Genomic DNA, 16,028 nt, shown 5'->3' on the forward strand with positions numbered 1-16,028 from the left:
CACCCGCAGCCCTCCTCATAATCTGCTACTCAGGACAGCAGCCGTCACATGAGCATTATATGATGTGGATAAAGACACTAAACACAAAAGTAAATATTAGTCCAGCAGTGAGTTGGAAGTTTTATGCTGCGTCCATGTGTGTTTGTGTATTTGCATTTTGCCTGGACACATTTCATGCGTCAGCGTCCGAGTGCAGAGCTTGACAACACTGCTATCTGAGCTGCTCCACCACTGCCTTTCTCTTAGGGCGTACTCACACTATGTACAGTTGCCTTGAACTGGGCCAACCCTGCTGAAAAATCCATCTTAAACCAGCTTAGGCTGGTTTTAGCTGGTCGACCAGTCTGGTTTTAGAGGGGTTAAATCCAGCTTGGTTTAAGCTGGATTTAGCTGGTTATGGCTGGACTCCCAGCTTGGCTAGGCTGATCAAGCTGGTTTTAGCTGGTCATCTTCCAGCCTGACCAGCTAAGACCAGGCTGGCAATGGCTGGAAACCAGACTGGAAATGGCCAAAACCCCTCTAAAACCAGCCTGGTCGACCAGCTAAAACCAGCCAACCAGCCTAGGCAGGTTTAAGGTGGATTTTTCAGCAGGGAAAGCACGCTTGTCCCCTCTCCCGTCTCCCCCGACGGCCCGCACTCACATTACATTCGGGCCTGGGCACACTTAAGGCATTGATGCTGCGCTGTCGCTCAGCACAGTGGAGATTTCTTCAGTCATATCGCTTTAGTCGTTTGATATGCGGTGACACGCAGTCAAACATTTCGCAGAACAGATCAGCCACTTTTGACGCTCATAAAGAATAATAAAGTCCTCGTGCTGCAGGAATTAGGAGGTTTGCTGAAGGTGCAGCTGTGGTGCAGTGAGGGGTTTGCGTCTTTAATAATCTACGACAGTTTGCGTTCATTGAACTGTAAGAATGATTAATAAATCTATATCAAACAGTCACTTAAAAGTCACGTCTTACTTTCAGTTTCGGGCTCAGGCGCGCTTTGCACTCACACACTCGTACCCCGCCAAAGCCCAAGAGAACCGCAGCCCGATTCAGAGCACTCACACTTCTCAAACGATACGGGGAACAGGCCTGGGCACGGTTCTGATAGCATAGTGAGAGTAGGCCCTTAAAGACAAACCAAGCCCAAGCCAAACTAGTTGTGGGGGAGGGGTTGAATTTGGCCCAAAATCTGTTTATTTTTGTAAAAACATAATCTTTTAACACATTAAACTGATTTAAATGTTTCTGCGTAATAGGTTCCACAGGATCATTAAAACATCCCTTTTCATATCTACAACTGTATACAGTTAAAGTCAGAATTATTAGCCCCCCTGAATTCTTCATCCACCAGTTTATTTTTCCTCATTTTCTGTTTAATGGAGCAAATATTTTGTCAACACATTTCTAAACACAATAGTTTTAATAACTCATTTCTAATAACTGATCCATTTTATCTTTGCCATGATGACAGTAAATAATATTTTAACAGATATTTTCAAGACACTTCTATACAGCTTAGAGTACCATTTAAAGGCTTAACTAGGTTAATTAGGGTTACTAGGCAGGTTAGGGTAATTAGGCAGGTTATTGTATAACAAGGGTTTGTTCTTTAGATTATAGAATAGTAATATAGCTTAAAGGGGCTGATAATTTTGTCCTTAAAATGGTTCATAAAAAAATATAAAACTGCCTTTATTCTAGCCAAAATAAAACAAATAAGACTTTCACCAAAAGAAAAAATATTATCAGACATGCTGTGAAAATGTTCTTGCTCTGTTAAACATCATTTGGGAAGTATTTAAAAAACAAAAACATTATAAAAAAAATCAAAGGGCTATTAATTCTGACTTCAACTGTATATATAGTTTCCCTTTGTTGTATTTTTACAAAAAAAGGGATATTGAGAAGAAAACTGGCCAGTAAAGTCACTAAAGTTAACCAAACTGCATTCTGCTGTCTTACGCTTTCTGTTAAACAGGTTAATCAATAATTGATTGGGATATACAGTTGAAGTCAGATTTATTAAACCCCCTGAACCATTAGCCCCGCTGTTTATTTTTTTTCCTCAATTTCTGTTTAACGGAGAGCAGATTTTGTCAACACATTTCTAAACACAATAGTTTTAATAACTCATCTCTAATAACTGATTTATTTTATCTTTGTCATGATGACAGAAAATAATATTTGACTAGATATTTTTCAAGACACTTCTATACGGCTTAAAGGGACATTTAAAGGCTTAACTAGGGTAATTAGGGTAACTAGGCAGGTTAGGGTAATTAGGCAAGTTATTGTATAACGATGGTTTTGTAGACTATCAAAAAATATAGCTTAAAGGGGCTAATAATATTGTCCTTAAAATGGTTTTTAACTGCTTTTATTCTAGCCGAAATAGAACAAATAAGACTTTCTTCAGAAGAAAAAATATTATCAGACATAGTGTGAAAATTTCCTTGCTCTGTTAAACGTAATTTGGAAAACATTTAAAAATTAAACAAAAATTCCAAAAGGGGGCGAATAATTCTGACTTCAACTGTAATTATTATTATTATCCCTATTATTAAATTGTAGTATTTTCATAGCAATATCAACTACCCCTTTAATATGTACAAGAAACAAAATGAAGGAGCTTTGACTGCACATCCTCTGAGGAAGAATGACAGAGTGCGTCAATTACATTAGGTTTCCATTCCCACCCATGAACTGTCAGTCACTGATATGCCCCCCACCAATTTAAGTTTGAGACCCCTGATTTAGACTGAAAAAACAAAAGGATTCGATTTTAATACTTTTCAGGCTGCAAACATTTCAGTGCACTGCAATAATTCAGTGATTGAGACAGCATTAAAAAGGCTGATGCCCTAATCAGTGCACTGACTACTGAACAAGGCTTCTGATGGGACGCACCCCATGTCAGACCTGCCAAGTGCACTCTATGCAGAAGTGTATGCTGTATTTAAAGAAGTAAATCAATAAAATCAGGCATCAATACCTTCTCTGCTTTCTCCTCTGGTTCATCCTCACTCAGGAACTCGCGTTTGGGGTAGGGGATCTGACAGCCGGCAAACACACTGAAACACAGAGACAACGTTTTTTTTACAGGGGCAGCCACTGATTCCTGTTTGGTAGGTGTGTGTGATATGATGATACAGTTGAAACCAGAACATACATTGTATAAAAAGGCACATAACCATTTTAAAAAGTCAGATGTTAATGTGACTGAACCTGTTCTCTTTTAGGTGAGTTTGAGGATTATCAGATGTGTTTCTGTTCTGCTTAATAGCAGAATAATGAGAGAGGTATTTGTTGAGAAATTGTTCTAACTCTTCTTGACAGTCAAGTTTACATACAATAGGATTATTCTGCCTCTGAAAAAGCTCAGATGATGTCAAGGTTTTGGAAGTTTCTGATTGGCTAATTGACAACATTTGAGTTAATGTGAGGCAAAACTGTAGAATAGTATTGAAGGAAAAGCTCAAACACACTGCTTCCTTGTGTGACAACATGGGAAAATCAACAAGCCAGAATCAACACAAAAGCCAGATTACAATTTGCTCAATTACACTGGAAAAAGACTCATGTTTGGAGACATGTCCTGTGCTCTGATGGAGCTAAGATTGAACTGTTTGGCCATAATGACCAGTGTTACATTTGGAGGATAAAAGGGAAATCAACAAGCCTAGGATCACCATCCCAACTGTGAAGTATGGGGGCGGCAGCATCATGTTGTGGGGCTGTTTTGCTGCTGGATGGACTGGTCCACTTCACAGCATAGATGGCATCATGAGGAAACAACATTATGGAGAAATACTGAAGCAACATCTCAGGACATCAGCTAGGAAATTAAAACTTGACCATTAATGGCTCTTCCAAACAGACCATGACCCTCAGCATCCTGCCAAATTAGTTCAAATGTGCTTTTAGGGCAACAGAGTGAATGTTTTGGAGTGGCCATCACAAAGCCCTGAACTCAATCCTATAGAACATTTGTAGGCAGAGTTGAAAAAGATTGATCGAGCGAGACTAATCTGACTCAGTTACAGCAATTCTGTCAGGAGGAATGGGCCAGAATTCATTCAAACTACTGTGAGAAGCTTGTGGAAGGAGACCCAAAACATTTGACCAAAGTTATACAGTTTAAAAGCAAAGCTAAAAAATACCAAGGAAATGTGTGTAAACTTTTGACTGTCTAGAAATTATACGATATTGTGATTTATAGTTGAAATCAGAATTATTTGCCCCCCTTTGAATTTTTTTAAAAATATTTCCCAAATGATGTTTAACAGAGTAAGGAAATTTTCACAGTATGTTTGATAATATTTTTTCGTTTGGAGAAAGTCTTATTTGTTTTATTTCGGCAAGAATAAAAGCAGCTTTTAATTTTAAACACCATTTTAAGGTAATTAATAAGCCCCTTTAAGCTATATACATTTTTCAATAGTCTACAGAACAAACCATCGTTATACAATGACTTGCCTAATTACACTACCCTGCCTAGTTAACCTAATTAACCTAGTTAAGCCTTTAAATGTCACTTTAAGCTGTAGAAGTGTTCTGAAAAATATCTAGTCAAATATTATATACTGTCATCATGGCAAAGATGAAGAAATTGGAGAGAGAAAATAACAGGGGGGTGAATAATTCAGGGGGATAATAACTCTGACTTCAACTGTTTATCGTTATCAGTATATGAAAAGACGTATATCATGATAAGAGATTTTTGTGCTATCACCCGCCCCTAGCAACTGGTGTTCATGCTGCAATAAAAGCTGTTTTGAACATGAAAATATCTGTTGTACGCAAGACTACATGGCCAAGAGCAAACAAACACCCCCTTATAATTAAAGGGTTTGCCTGAAAGCTGTCATTTCAGTGAAGGCCAGTCAATGTATTGCAACATCACAAAAAACTCAGAGAATCTGTACAAAGGCTAGATCTTAAGGATGATTACTGTGATTGCAGGTCAGACCCAGCCGCCACTGCGCTCTATTATGAAAACACTGCAAAAATGCCTCTAATGCCGAGTTCAGACTGCATGATTTTCAAAGCCGTCGTGTCACAGATGTTTTCACACTGCATGACTATCTGGGCTAGCGTTTCGTCGCTGCTTTGTTTACACTGCAAGATGGATCGGCGACAGGGGCTTTCACATTGCATGACTTTACTATAGGAAGAATCGCCGACAACTTCGTCCAAACTACGTCTCACAGCCAAAAACACGCAGTATATCTTTTGTTATTAACTACATAATGAGAAAGAAGCCTTTAATGGGGTAGAACATGTACATGTTTGCTCACCTGGGTTTAAAGGGAATTAGCCATTTCTCCTCAACGTTGATAATAAACTAATTTCTTTCTGTATGAAACGTCAAACAGACACGGTTGCTCCTGAGTCCTGTCAAACCTCCACTAGTTTTTCCTCCATTTCGTGGGTCCAAATAAACCGAAAAAGAGCGCTGTTAACTTCTCCCCCAGCCTCCCGCTGGCCTGCAGCAGGTATACACACACACACACACAAGTGAATGCCGCTCTCTCATTGGCTGTAGGCGATCGCTGATGTTATTTTCAGTCAAAACTCAATTCACACGGCATGATTTGAATCGCCGACAGCTCCAGATATTCAGCATGCCAGATATCACAGGCATCGGCGACTCATCTGCGATTCTCTCAGATGGCGTCTTTGATCGTTCATACTGTGTGATCGTCACTCACGTGCACGAGCAGCGATTTGCCTGTGATTTCAGGCATTTGTCGGCGATTTCTCAAAACCTGTCGGCGAGCCAAAACCGGGGCTAAAATCACGCAGTCTGAACTAGGCATTAGAGAATCGCCAATGAGTCGCCGATGCCTGTGATATCTGGCATGCTAAATATCTGGAGCTGTCGACGATTCAAATCATGCCGTGTGAATTGAGTTTTGACTGAAAATAACATCAGCGATCGCCTACAGCCAATGAGAGAGCGGCATTCACTTGTGTGTGTGTGTGTGTGTGTGTGTGTATACCTGCTGCAGGCCAGCAGGAGGCTGGGGGAGAAGTTAACAGCGCTCTTTTTCGGTTTATTTGGACCCACGAAATGGAGGAAAAACTAGTGGAGGTTTGACAGGACTCAGGAGCAACCGTGTCTGTTTGACGTTTCATACAGAAAGAAATTAGTTTATTATCAACTTAAGTTGAGGAGAAATGGCTAATTCCCTTTAAACCCAGGTGAGCAAACATGTACATGTTCTACCCCATTAAAGGCTTCTTTCTCATTATGTAGTAAATAAAAGATAACCGACGTGTTTTTGGCTGTGAGACGTAGTTTGGACGAAGTTGTCGGCGATTCTTCCTATAGTAAAGTCATGCAATGTGAATGTCCCTGCCGCCGATCCATCTTGCAGTGTAAACAAAGCAGCGACGAAACGCAAGCCCAGATAGTCATGCAGTGTGAAAACATCTGTGACACGACGACTTTGAAAATCATGCAGTCTGAACTCGGCATAAGATGGTGTCTTTGAAAGTTCATACTGTGTGATTGTCACTCACGTGAACGAGCAGCGATTTGCCTGTGATTTCAGGCATTTGTCAGCGATTTCTCAAAACCTGTCGGCGAGCCAAAACCGGGGCTAAAATCACACAGTCTGAACTAGGCATTACTTTAATTTTTGCCTTGTTTTTTGTCCAAATATCTACAAATTCTTAAACCAAGAGATAATTTCTAGACAAGCAAAAACCATTGTCTTGTTTTCAGAAATAATAAGTCAAAATTAAGTGAGTTTTTCCTTAAACCAAGCTAAATAATCTAAACTACCTGACAAAAGTTTTGTTGCCTATCCAAGTTTTAGGAACACCAAATAATAACTTGACTTCTAGTTGGTCATTTGGTATCAGAAGTGGCTTATATGAAACGCAAAGGCCTTTGGATTACACTTATTTGACCAAAATAAAATCTGATCATGCCCTGATTATTAATGATTTCATTAGTACAGTAAAGTCTAACTCTGCTTTGACAAAAGTCTCATCACTGAACAGAAATAATGTCCAGTATAGAATATAAAGTCCTGCTGCAGTGGAGACAGAATGAATATTGTGTCTGACTCCATCATGAGCTTGGAGGACTGCATCCATACATCTCTGCACTGACTCTGTGTTTTTCTGTCATTTGGAAATGACACTAGCCTATATTTTCACTTTGTCACAGTTATTAAATCAGTGTGTCAGTGGCACAGTACAGGGTACGTGTGTGTGTCAAACATTTTGGTGAATTACATTTGTTTGGGCTGGTTATGTATTTGAAATAAAGAGAAAATGTTGACTTTAGCGATGACGAGGCTTCATTTAAACTGCAGAAGATGCCGTCTGACACCGAGGGGAAAACGCCTCACAGCAGCTGTTTTCCATCCTATTAGATCGCATTTCTGTAAATGATCAGTCCAGGAGATGGTGCTGACGGACAACAGTATTAGTTCAAAGAGGATAAAAGCCGGTAAAATAGATTAAAACTATCATTTCAGAGCTGTCCAAATGTGACTGTTTACACGCATCAGCTGCCGACCGGAAGTTCTTCGCATTCTCCTTGCGCATACACGCAAAGCATAATGGGTAATTTTGCGTTCCAAGAAAAAGGTCTATATAAAGGATTATAATTACTGGTCAATTATAATCCTGACTCAAAATTGACTATCCTGCAATGTAAATATGGCAGATACACATATGTAGATGCTGAAATTATGTATTGTGCAACCCTGTATAAGTGTGTGTGTGTACTTCTATCCAAGAGGGGACTTAAACCTGAATGCACACAGACTCATGGAGACTTAAGTCATTGCGGGGATCAAAATTAAGATTGGTCCTTAGCATACTTATAAATCACACAGAATGAAGTATTTAAGTATACAAATGCAGATTATTTCCTGTGAGGGTGGATTTCAGGGGAAGAGAATATCCGGTTTGTACAGCAGAAACATCATTACGTCGATGAGAGTCCCCATTAGGATATAAAAACAAGTGTGTCAAGACTTACTCAGATGTAGGTAAGGGGTCCTCCAGGAAATAGGGGTCCTGCAGTGCCTGTTCAGACGTGATTCTTTTGGTGGGGTCCATAGTCAGCAACTTCTGCAGCTGGATGAGATGAACACACATCACACTGATTACTCTGAATGGTGATTGGTCAACTTGTTGGTGTCCATAGTAGGGTGTTCCAGCTGTTCATAAGATCCTGCTTAAACTGGAATATAAGGGCGTACTCACACTATGCTATCCGAACCGTGCGCAGGTCTGTTTCCCGGATCGTTTGAGAAGTGTGAGTGCTCTGAATCGGGCTCAGGCACTGTTCACTTGGCCAGCCCTGGCCCTGTTGGAAGAGGTGTGTCAGAGCGCGGTTCACTTGGGCGCTCAGTGTGTGAGTGCAAAACACGCCTGAGCCAGAAACTCAAGAGGAGATGTGACTTTTAGGTGGCTGTTTGATATGGATTTATTAATCATTCTTTTTAATGAAAGCAAACTGTCATAGATTATTAAAAGACGCAAACCCCTCACTGCACCACAGCTGCACCTTCAGCAAACCTCCTAATTCCTGCAGCACGAGGGCTTTATTATTGTTTATGAGCGTCAAAAGTGGCTGATCTGTACGATCTGATCTTGACTGCGTGTCACTGCATCCCAAACGACCTAAATGATATAAAGAAATGTCCACTGTGCTGAGCGAGATCGCTTACTGAACAGCACATCATCGATGACGTAAGCATGCCCAGGGCCGAATGTAATGTGAGTGCGGGCCGTCGGGGGAGACGAGAGGGGGGACAAGCGTGCTTCAGCCCGGTTCAAGGCAACTGTACATATTGTGAGTACGCCCTAAAGGGAACATAAAGTCCACACTAGAGGCTTAGTAACTACTAGCTAGTTTTTAACCATAGATATATGCACTAGATATCGCATAGGGACCCTGAGCATGCGTCAATAGCGCCGCCATATTTGTACAGTGCTCCCAGGACAAGTGTCATTCAACCGCACTAGTCAAGACAGTATTACTACAGGAAGATGCGGTACTTTAGTGCTGTCTAAGCACTAACAAAGAAAACAAAGGCAGAACATTTCATAGGGAAGATTTAGTTTTTTACATTTTTGTATGTTATGAACTTTTGTGCTAAACTAGTAACGTTTATTAGAGAGAAGTAAGAGAAGTAATGATAATAATACTGCATTTACCATAAGGCGAAGGAGCACCAACTCACACTAAACACTCGGCTTATGCTAGTTTTGTTGAATAAAATCAGCAAACAATGCAAAAGAAATATGACAACGAGACGCTGCGCTGCCAGAAACTTGTATTATTGTCGGCTAAGTGTAGTCGTTTATAACAGGGATTCATTCACAAACAAACCGCTCCCTCCGTCACTATGAGAAGTGAAAGCAGGAGAGGAGGTGTGTTTCAAGACACGGATTAGATCAAATTCAACAGGGAGGGTGAATAGTACATTTCTATACACACAAACACAAGCTTTTTGTCAGGAATGACCGTGCAATCACTGATCCATCAATGTAGAAAAGTGATGTAAAATTCTAATTTTACTAATGCAAATAAATTTGCATACTGACCTCCGGGAAATCACAGATATATGCATATATATATATATATATATATATATATATATATATATATATATATATATATATATATAAAAATAAATAATCTGGGTTTAGATGGCCATCCTTCACTGTACCTTGGTCCCGCATTCATTTCAAAGGAGCGCTACCCTGTACTAAAATGGCGGCTCTATTGACACATTCCTTCCAATAGACAACAACAGAGCAGGCGACATCTACTGTATATAGCTATGGTTTGTAACTAATATTGTACTTCGGTTGCACTACATGTTCTTAAAGGGTCAGTTCACCGAAAATCATCATTTACTCAACCTTCAATTCAAAACTCAAGCCATTTTATCTGTTGAATGCAAAATAAGTCCGTTTGAAAAATGTTGGAAACCTGCAACCATAGACCTCCATAGTGTTTTTGTCTCCTTCTATGCAAGTCAATGGTAAGTAGACAGCGAGTGAAGTTTCATTTTTAGCTGAACTATAATCTCTATAAGCTTGAAAGCAGGCTGTAAGCTCTGTATAAGGCGGTGGTTCTCAATTCCAGGCCACCCCTGCCCTGCACATTTTGTATGTCTTCCTTATTTAACACACTTGATTCAGATCATCAGCTTGTGAACTGAGAGATCCATGAACTGATTCTTGTGTGTCAAGTAAGAGAGACGTGCAGAATGTGCAGGGATGAGCATCTGAGGACCAGAATCCAGAACCGCTGGTATAAGATAATGCGTAGTTGCACTGAATGACATAACCAATCAGAATCCTTCAAATTGTTAAAGGGAAAAGTAGCCTGAAATATGCGTGAAATTAATGTGAAGTTATCAAAATCTTAACACTAAACTTGAAATCGGCACTGGTAGTGCTGTCGCGTCACTGCAAGAAGGTCGCTATAGTTCGAGCCTCGGCTGGGTCAGTTGGCGTTTCTGTGTGGAGTTTGCATGTTCTCCCTGCGTTCGTGTGGGTTTCCTCCGGATGCTCCAGTTTCCCCAGTCCAAAGACATGCGGTACAGGTGAATTGGGTAGGCTAAATTGTCTATAGTGAATGAGTGTGTGTGTGGATGTTTCCCAGAGATGGGTTGCGGCTGAAAGGGTATCATTCATTCATTTTCTTGTCGGCTTAGTCCCTTTATTAATCCGGGGTCGCCACAGCGGAATGAACCACCAACTTATCCAGCAAGTTTTTACGCAGCGGAATGCCCTTCCAGCCGCAACCCATCTCTGGGAAACATCCACACACATATTCACACACACACTCATACACTACGAACAATTTAGCCTACCCAATTCACCTGTACCGCATATCTTTGGACTGTGGGGGAAACCGGAGCACCCGGAGGAAACCCACACGAAGGCAGGGAGAACATGCAAACTCCACACAGAAACGCCAACTGAGCCCAGGTTCAAACCAGCAACCTTCTTGCTGTGAGGCGACAGCACTACCTACTGTGCCACTGCCTCGCCCTGAAAGGGTATCTGCTGCGTAAAAACGTGCTGGAAAAATTGGTGGTTCATTCCACCGTGGCGACCCCGGATTAATGAGGGGACTAAGCCAAAAAGAAAATGAATGAATGAATAAACTTGATATCTTGTTAATAGTAGCCCGCAGATGAACAGGAAAATAAACAGGAAGAACAATTCAGACATGAAGGAATTCTCACTTCAATTGAGCGATACAAAACAAAACAGAACACTCCTTAAAACGAACCTTGTCTGTCACAAACCAGAATGAATGAAGGTGAGATTTGGCAGGACATCAAAAACTAAATCAAATCAAAACACTGAGCAGAGGGAGATGACAGATGAGAACATGTGCTTCCTCAGTATCAACCCGGAGCTCCTCAATGTAGACTAATCTGCTGTCGCCTCTTTCTACTGTTTGTCATGGGTGGTGAGGCTACTGTAAATATGTTTCTGGAACTCAGAGATATGACTAAACCAAGTTCAGTGGTGCACCAAAAAATATTTCGTAGTAGCTGTAACTTAGGCCCAATCTCAATTCTACCCCTTATCCCTTCCCTTCCCTTTTGTGTGTTCTCGTGAAGGGGTAGGGCTGTCCCAATTATAGTTAATTTGAAAGTGTAGGGCTAAGGGGAAGGGGTGAATAGCCCTTCGAATGGAGATTTTTTAGGACCACACTCAAAAACAAGAGGTAAGAAAATTTCCCAGAATACACCAGCCACAACGGCAGGATAGCTCCACCCGGAAGTAAGAAGATCAACAAATTAGTATTTTTTTGTCATTATTACGAATTATTTATTCATTCATTCATTTTCTTGTCGGCTTAGTCCCTTTATTAATCTGGAATCGCCACAGCGGAATGAACCACCAACCTATCCAGCTCATTTTTACACAGCGGATGCCCTTCCAGCTACAACCCATCCCTGGGAAACATCCACACACACTCATACACTACGGACAATTTAGCCTACCCAATTCACCTGTACCGCATGTCTTTGGTTTGTGGTGGAAACCGGAGCACTCGTAAGAAACCCACGCGAAGGCAGGGAGAACATGCAAACTCCACACCGAATGGCCAACTGAGCCGAGGATCGAACCAGCAACCTTCTTGCTGTGAGGCGACAGCACTACCTACTGCGCCACTGCCTCACCTATTATGAATTTTTACAACAAACAAACACGTTTGCATGTTCTCTCTGTATTTGCGTCGGTTTCCTCCAGGTGCTTCTGTTTCCCCAACAAGACATGCTGTACAGGAGAATTGGGTAGGCTAAATTGTCAGTAGTGTGTGTGTGGGAATGAGTGTGTATGGATGTTTCCGAGTGATGGGTTGCAGATGGAAGGGTCTCCGCTGCGTAAAACATGTTAAATAAGTTGGTGGTTCATTCCGCTGTGGCGACCCTGGATTAATAAAGGGACTAAGCCGAAAAGAAAATGGATGAATAATCCTGGCCTAAGATGGTTGCTCACTTCAATATCTTATTTATTAAGGCAAAGTTGACCTTTCAACAAACAATCAGATACAGTGAATGCATGAAAAGACTCACCAGTAGAAAGACTTTGCTGTCTGGTTTGACCTTATGCTTCTCCATGTATTTGATGAGACTGCTGTTGGCATATCTGAAAAACACAACAGAAACGTCACTATATGATACGTTTCTGCACGCTCGGTCATCAAAACTATGGCTGCATCTGAAACCGCATACTTGCGTACTATATAGTATGCTAAAATCAGTATGCGAGCCGAGTAGTACGTCCGAATTCATAGAATTCGAAAAACAGTAGGCGAGAAGTACCCGGATGACTTACTACTTCCGGCGAGATTCTGGAGTGCGCATCCCATGCATGCTGCGCTATCCCATGATGCCCGCGAGCGAATTCATGAATTGGAGTAAAGCGACGCAAATTACGCAGGTACGTCACGTGACTATGTCAAAATGGCGGATGTAGTAAGTCCGAAATCCATTCATACTTTTTTACAAAAATGATACTGTATAGAACGTATTTTTCTAACGGCCGAGTAGTACGATTAAATTCAAATGGAGTACATACTCAGGGCCGGAGCAAGCTGAACTGCCGCTCCAGGCAAAGGACGGTCACGCCGCCCTTAACCCTAAAGTGAAAGTCGCCCTCTCTATTCTGCCACCCTAGACGCGGATATAACTGAGGGCGCGGGTGGTGAGGGTAGTGTCGCGGACATCGCCCTCTCTATTCTGCCGTCCTAGACGCGCTCACTATTCTGCCTTCCTAGACGCAGATATAACTGAGGGCGCGGGTGTTGAGGGTAGTGTCGCGGACATCGCCCTCTCTATTCTGCCGTCCTAGACTCGCTCACTATTCTGCCTTTTTAGACGCGGATATAACTGAGGGCGCGGGTGGTGAGGGTAGTGTCGCGGACATCGCCCTCTCTATTCTGCCGTCCTAGACGCGCTCTCTATTCTGCCGTCCTAGACGCGGATATAACTGAGGGCGCGGGTGGTGAGAGTAATGTCGTAGACGCCGCCCTAGACGCAGATATAACTAAGGGCGCGAGAGGTGAGGGTAGTGTCGGGGACGCCGCCCTCTCTATTCTGCCACCCTAGGCAGCCGCCTAGGTCGCCTCTATGGACGTGCCGGCCCTGTACCTACTGAGTAGTAGGCTGTTTCGGACACAGCCTATGAGTGTCGCCTTAAACCTGTGATGTAAAGTTACAACCTACAAAAACTCAGACTCCTGTAGTTGAGTAGTTTTTCTCAGGAATTGTCATTCACTAAGTAGTGTACTTTTACTTACCCTTGAATACATTTTTAGCAGTGTTGGGCAATAACACGTTACTAGTAATGCGCTACTATAATGCATTACGGTTACGCATTACTTTTGACAGTAACTAGTACAACGCATTACTTTTTAAATATATTAACTCCGTTATCCTTACAATATAATGCTTTTGTCCGTTACTGGGTAGGTTAATTAATTTTGGCTGCAGTCTAGCTGACTTGCAGTCTTCCTGTTAACAGGAACTCATTGTGTGATTGGTGGATGCCAACCAACCACTTTAAAGAAGCACCAAGTGTGCGTGCGAGAAACCAGAAGCCTCATGTACAAAGACTTGCGTTGAAATAATACTAACACATCGCATACGGACAAAGCTGTAAACGTGCGTACACAGTAAAAAATTCAGATGTATGAAACACTGCGTACGCCGAATCCCACACATATTCTCTTTGTACATCTTTGTACAATTAACGTTAAACTGAGGGCACGTGCACGAGCGCAAAACCCCTCCCGGCCTCAAACCCTATATAAATATGGTAATGACTCCACTTTGGCAAAACCAAATGAAAAAGCAATGACATCCCTGCTGAAAAAAACAGCTTAAACCAGCCTAGGCTGGTTGGCTGGATTTAGCTGGTCGACCAGGCTGGTTTTAGAGATGTTTTGGCCACTTCCAGGCTGGTTTCCAGCCATTTCCAGCCTGGTCTTAGCTGGCTGGAAAATGACCAGCTAAATCCAGCTAAAACCAGCTTGAGCAGTCTGGTTTAAGCTGGACATTGCTGGTTTTGACTGGCTCCCAGCCTGGCTAGGTTGGTCAAGCTGGTTTTAGCTGGTCATCTTCCAGCCTGACCAGCTAAGACCAGACTGGAAATGGCTGGAAACCAGCCTGGAAATGGCCAAAACCCCTCTAAAACCAGGCTGGTCGACCAGCTAAAACCAGCCAACCAGCGTAGACTGGTTTAAGCTGTTTTTTTTTTCAGTAGGGAAAAGCAATCAAGAACAGAAACTTCACAGAATGTGAATTGGAGGTGCTTTTATCGGAGGTAGATCACAGAAAAGCGGTGTTATTTGCAAGTTTGTCCTCCGGAATTAATAACAAAAGAAAAAAATAGAGTGGAAGAGTTTAGCTGACGCGGTTAACGCAGTGGAGACTGAACATTGCACGGTCAGTGAATTATAAAAAAGAAGTCAGCTGTTTTCATTCAGCACAGAATCACAACGCCGCTTTGCTGTATATTCAATAAGACTGATTTACTTCAACAAATGTGATTAGACTTTGAAATACATAAACTTAATAAAGTTTTGGCTGATGAAAGAAACGGTGTTACTATGGAAGAAAACACTGCACTTACGTGGTTCTTCTGAAATCTTTCTGTAAGGTAGGATACTCTGGCATTTTTCTGATATCTTCCCAGTCTTTATCTATAGGAAAAAGGAATCAACTTTACATAACAGTGCACAGTGATGACGTTCTGATGCTCGGTTTGAACTGCAGCAGATCGTCTTGCCCATGCCAACATGTTTAAATGCATTGAGTTGCTGCCATGTGATTGGCTGATTTGCGTTAACGAGCAGATGGACAGGTGCACCTAATAAAGTGTATATATCAGTTCGAGAAAGGTTTGTTTGCCTGCCCTGCTGAAAAATCCAGCTTAAACCAGCCTAGGCTGGTTGGCTGGTTTTAGCTGGTTGACCAGCCTGGTTTTAGAGGGGTTTTGGCCATTTCCAGGCTGCTTTCCAACTATTTCCAGCCTGGTCTTAGCTGGTCAGGCAGGAAAATGACCAGCTAAAGCCAGCTTGACCAGCCTGGTTTACGCTAAATATAGCTGGTTTTGGCTGGGCTCCCTGCCTGGCTAGGCTGGTCAAGCTGGTTTTAGCTGGTCATCCCCCAGCCTGTCCAGCTAAGACCAGGCTGCAATGAAAAAAGTGTTGCATGCAGAACGGTTGCAAACAATTTGTTTGTGTTGAATTTAAACAAACAAATTAAGTTTAGTAATGTTCAACTTAATTTGTTTGTTTAAATTCAGCCCAAATAAATTGTTTACAACCTCTTAAAGTAAAGAAATTGAGTAAATCCAAGGAATCATCTTCGAATAATTTTTTCCAGTGTGGAAATGGCTGGAAACCAGCCTGGAAATGGCCAAAACCCCTCTAAAACCAGGCTGGTCGACCAGCTAAAACCAGCCAACTAGGCTGGTTTAAGCTGGATTTTTCAGTAGAGTGGTCATTGCAGGGTTTGAAAGTC

General features: G+C 41.9%; 3 protein-coding genes across 15 annotated transcripts in view; 1 reads left to right on the top strand and 2 right to left on the bottom strand.

Moving 5' to 3' along the window:
* ppil4 (peptidylprolyl isomerase (cyclophilin)-like 4) overlaps positions 1 to 16,028 on the bottom strand; it is an 892,903-nt gene that overhangs the window by 777,946 nt on the left and 98,929 nt on the right. The gene's annotated exons all lie outside the window — the stretch shown is intronic.
* The window catches only part of akap7 (A-kinase anchoring protein 7), a gene marked incomplete at its 3' end in the record, with an annotated part of 498,825 nt that overhangs the window by 441,380 nt on the left and 41,417 nt on the right, over positions 1 to 16,028 (top strand).
* The window catches only part of cdk19 (cyclin dependent kinase 19), a 76,060-nt gene that overhangs the window by 14,304 nt on the left and 45,728 nt on the right, over positions 1 to 16,028 (bottom strand). For 7 of the 10 annotated variants that reach the window (XR_015518078.1, XR_015518077.1, XR_015518075.1 and 4 more), the window contains exons 8-11: positions 15,136 to 15,205; positions 12,576 to 12,648; positions 7,997 to 8,094; positions 2,987 to 3,065 (exon numbers count right to left, since the gene is read on the bottom strand). Coding sequence is in view for 1 of the 10 variants with exons in the window: in XM_087297995.1 (XP_087154121.1) it covers positions 2,987 to 3,065; positions 7,997 to 8,094; positions 12,576 to 12,648; positions 15,136 to 15,205 (320 nt within the window). In the remaining 9 variants the exon portion in view is untranslated. Of the gene's footprint in view, positions 1 to 1,496; positions 3,066 to 7,996; positions 8,095 to 12,575; positions 12,649 to 15,135; positions 15,206 to 16,028 lie in introns of all 10 variants that reach the window. The other 3 variants (XR_015518081.1, XR_015518079.1, XR_015518080.1) reach the window with 3 other exon arrangements.

Source organism: Danio rerio, chromosome 20 (assembly GCF_052040795.2).
Source record: "Danio rerio strain M-AB ecotype USA chromosome 20, GRCz13ab, whole genome shotgun sequence".
Lineage (NCBI taxonomy): Eukaryota > Metazoa > Chordata > Actinopteri > Cypriniformes > Danionidae > Danio > Danio rerio.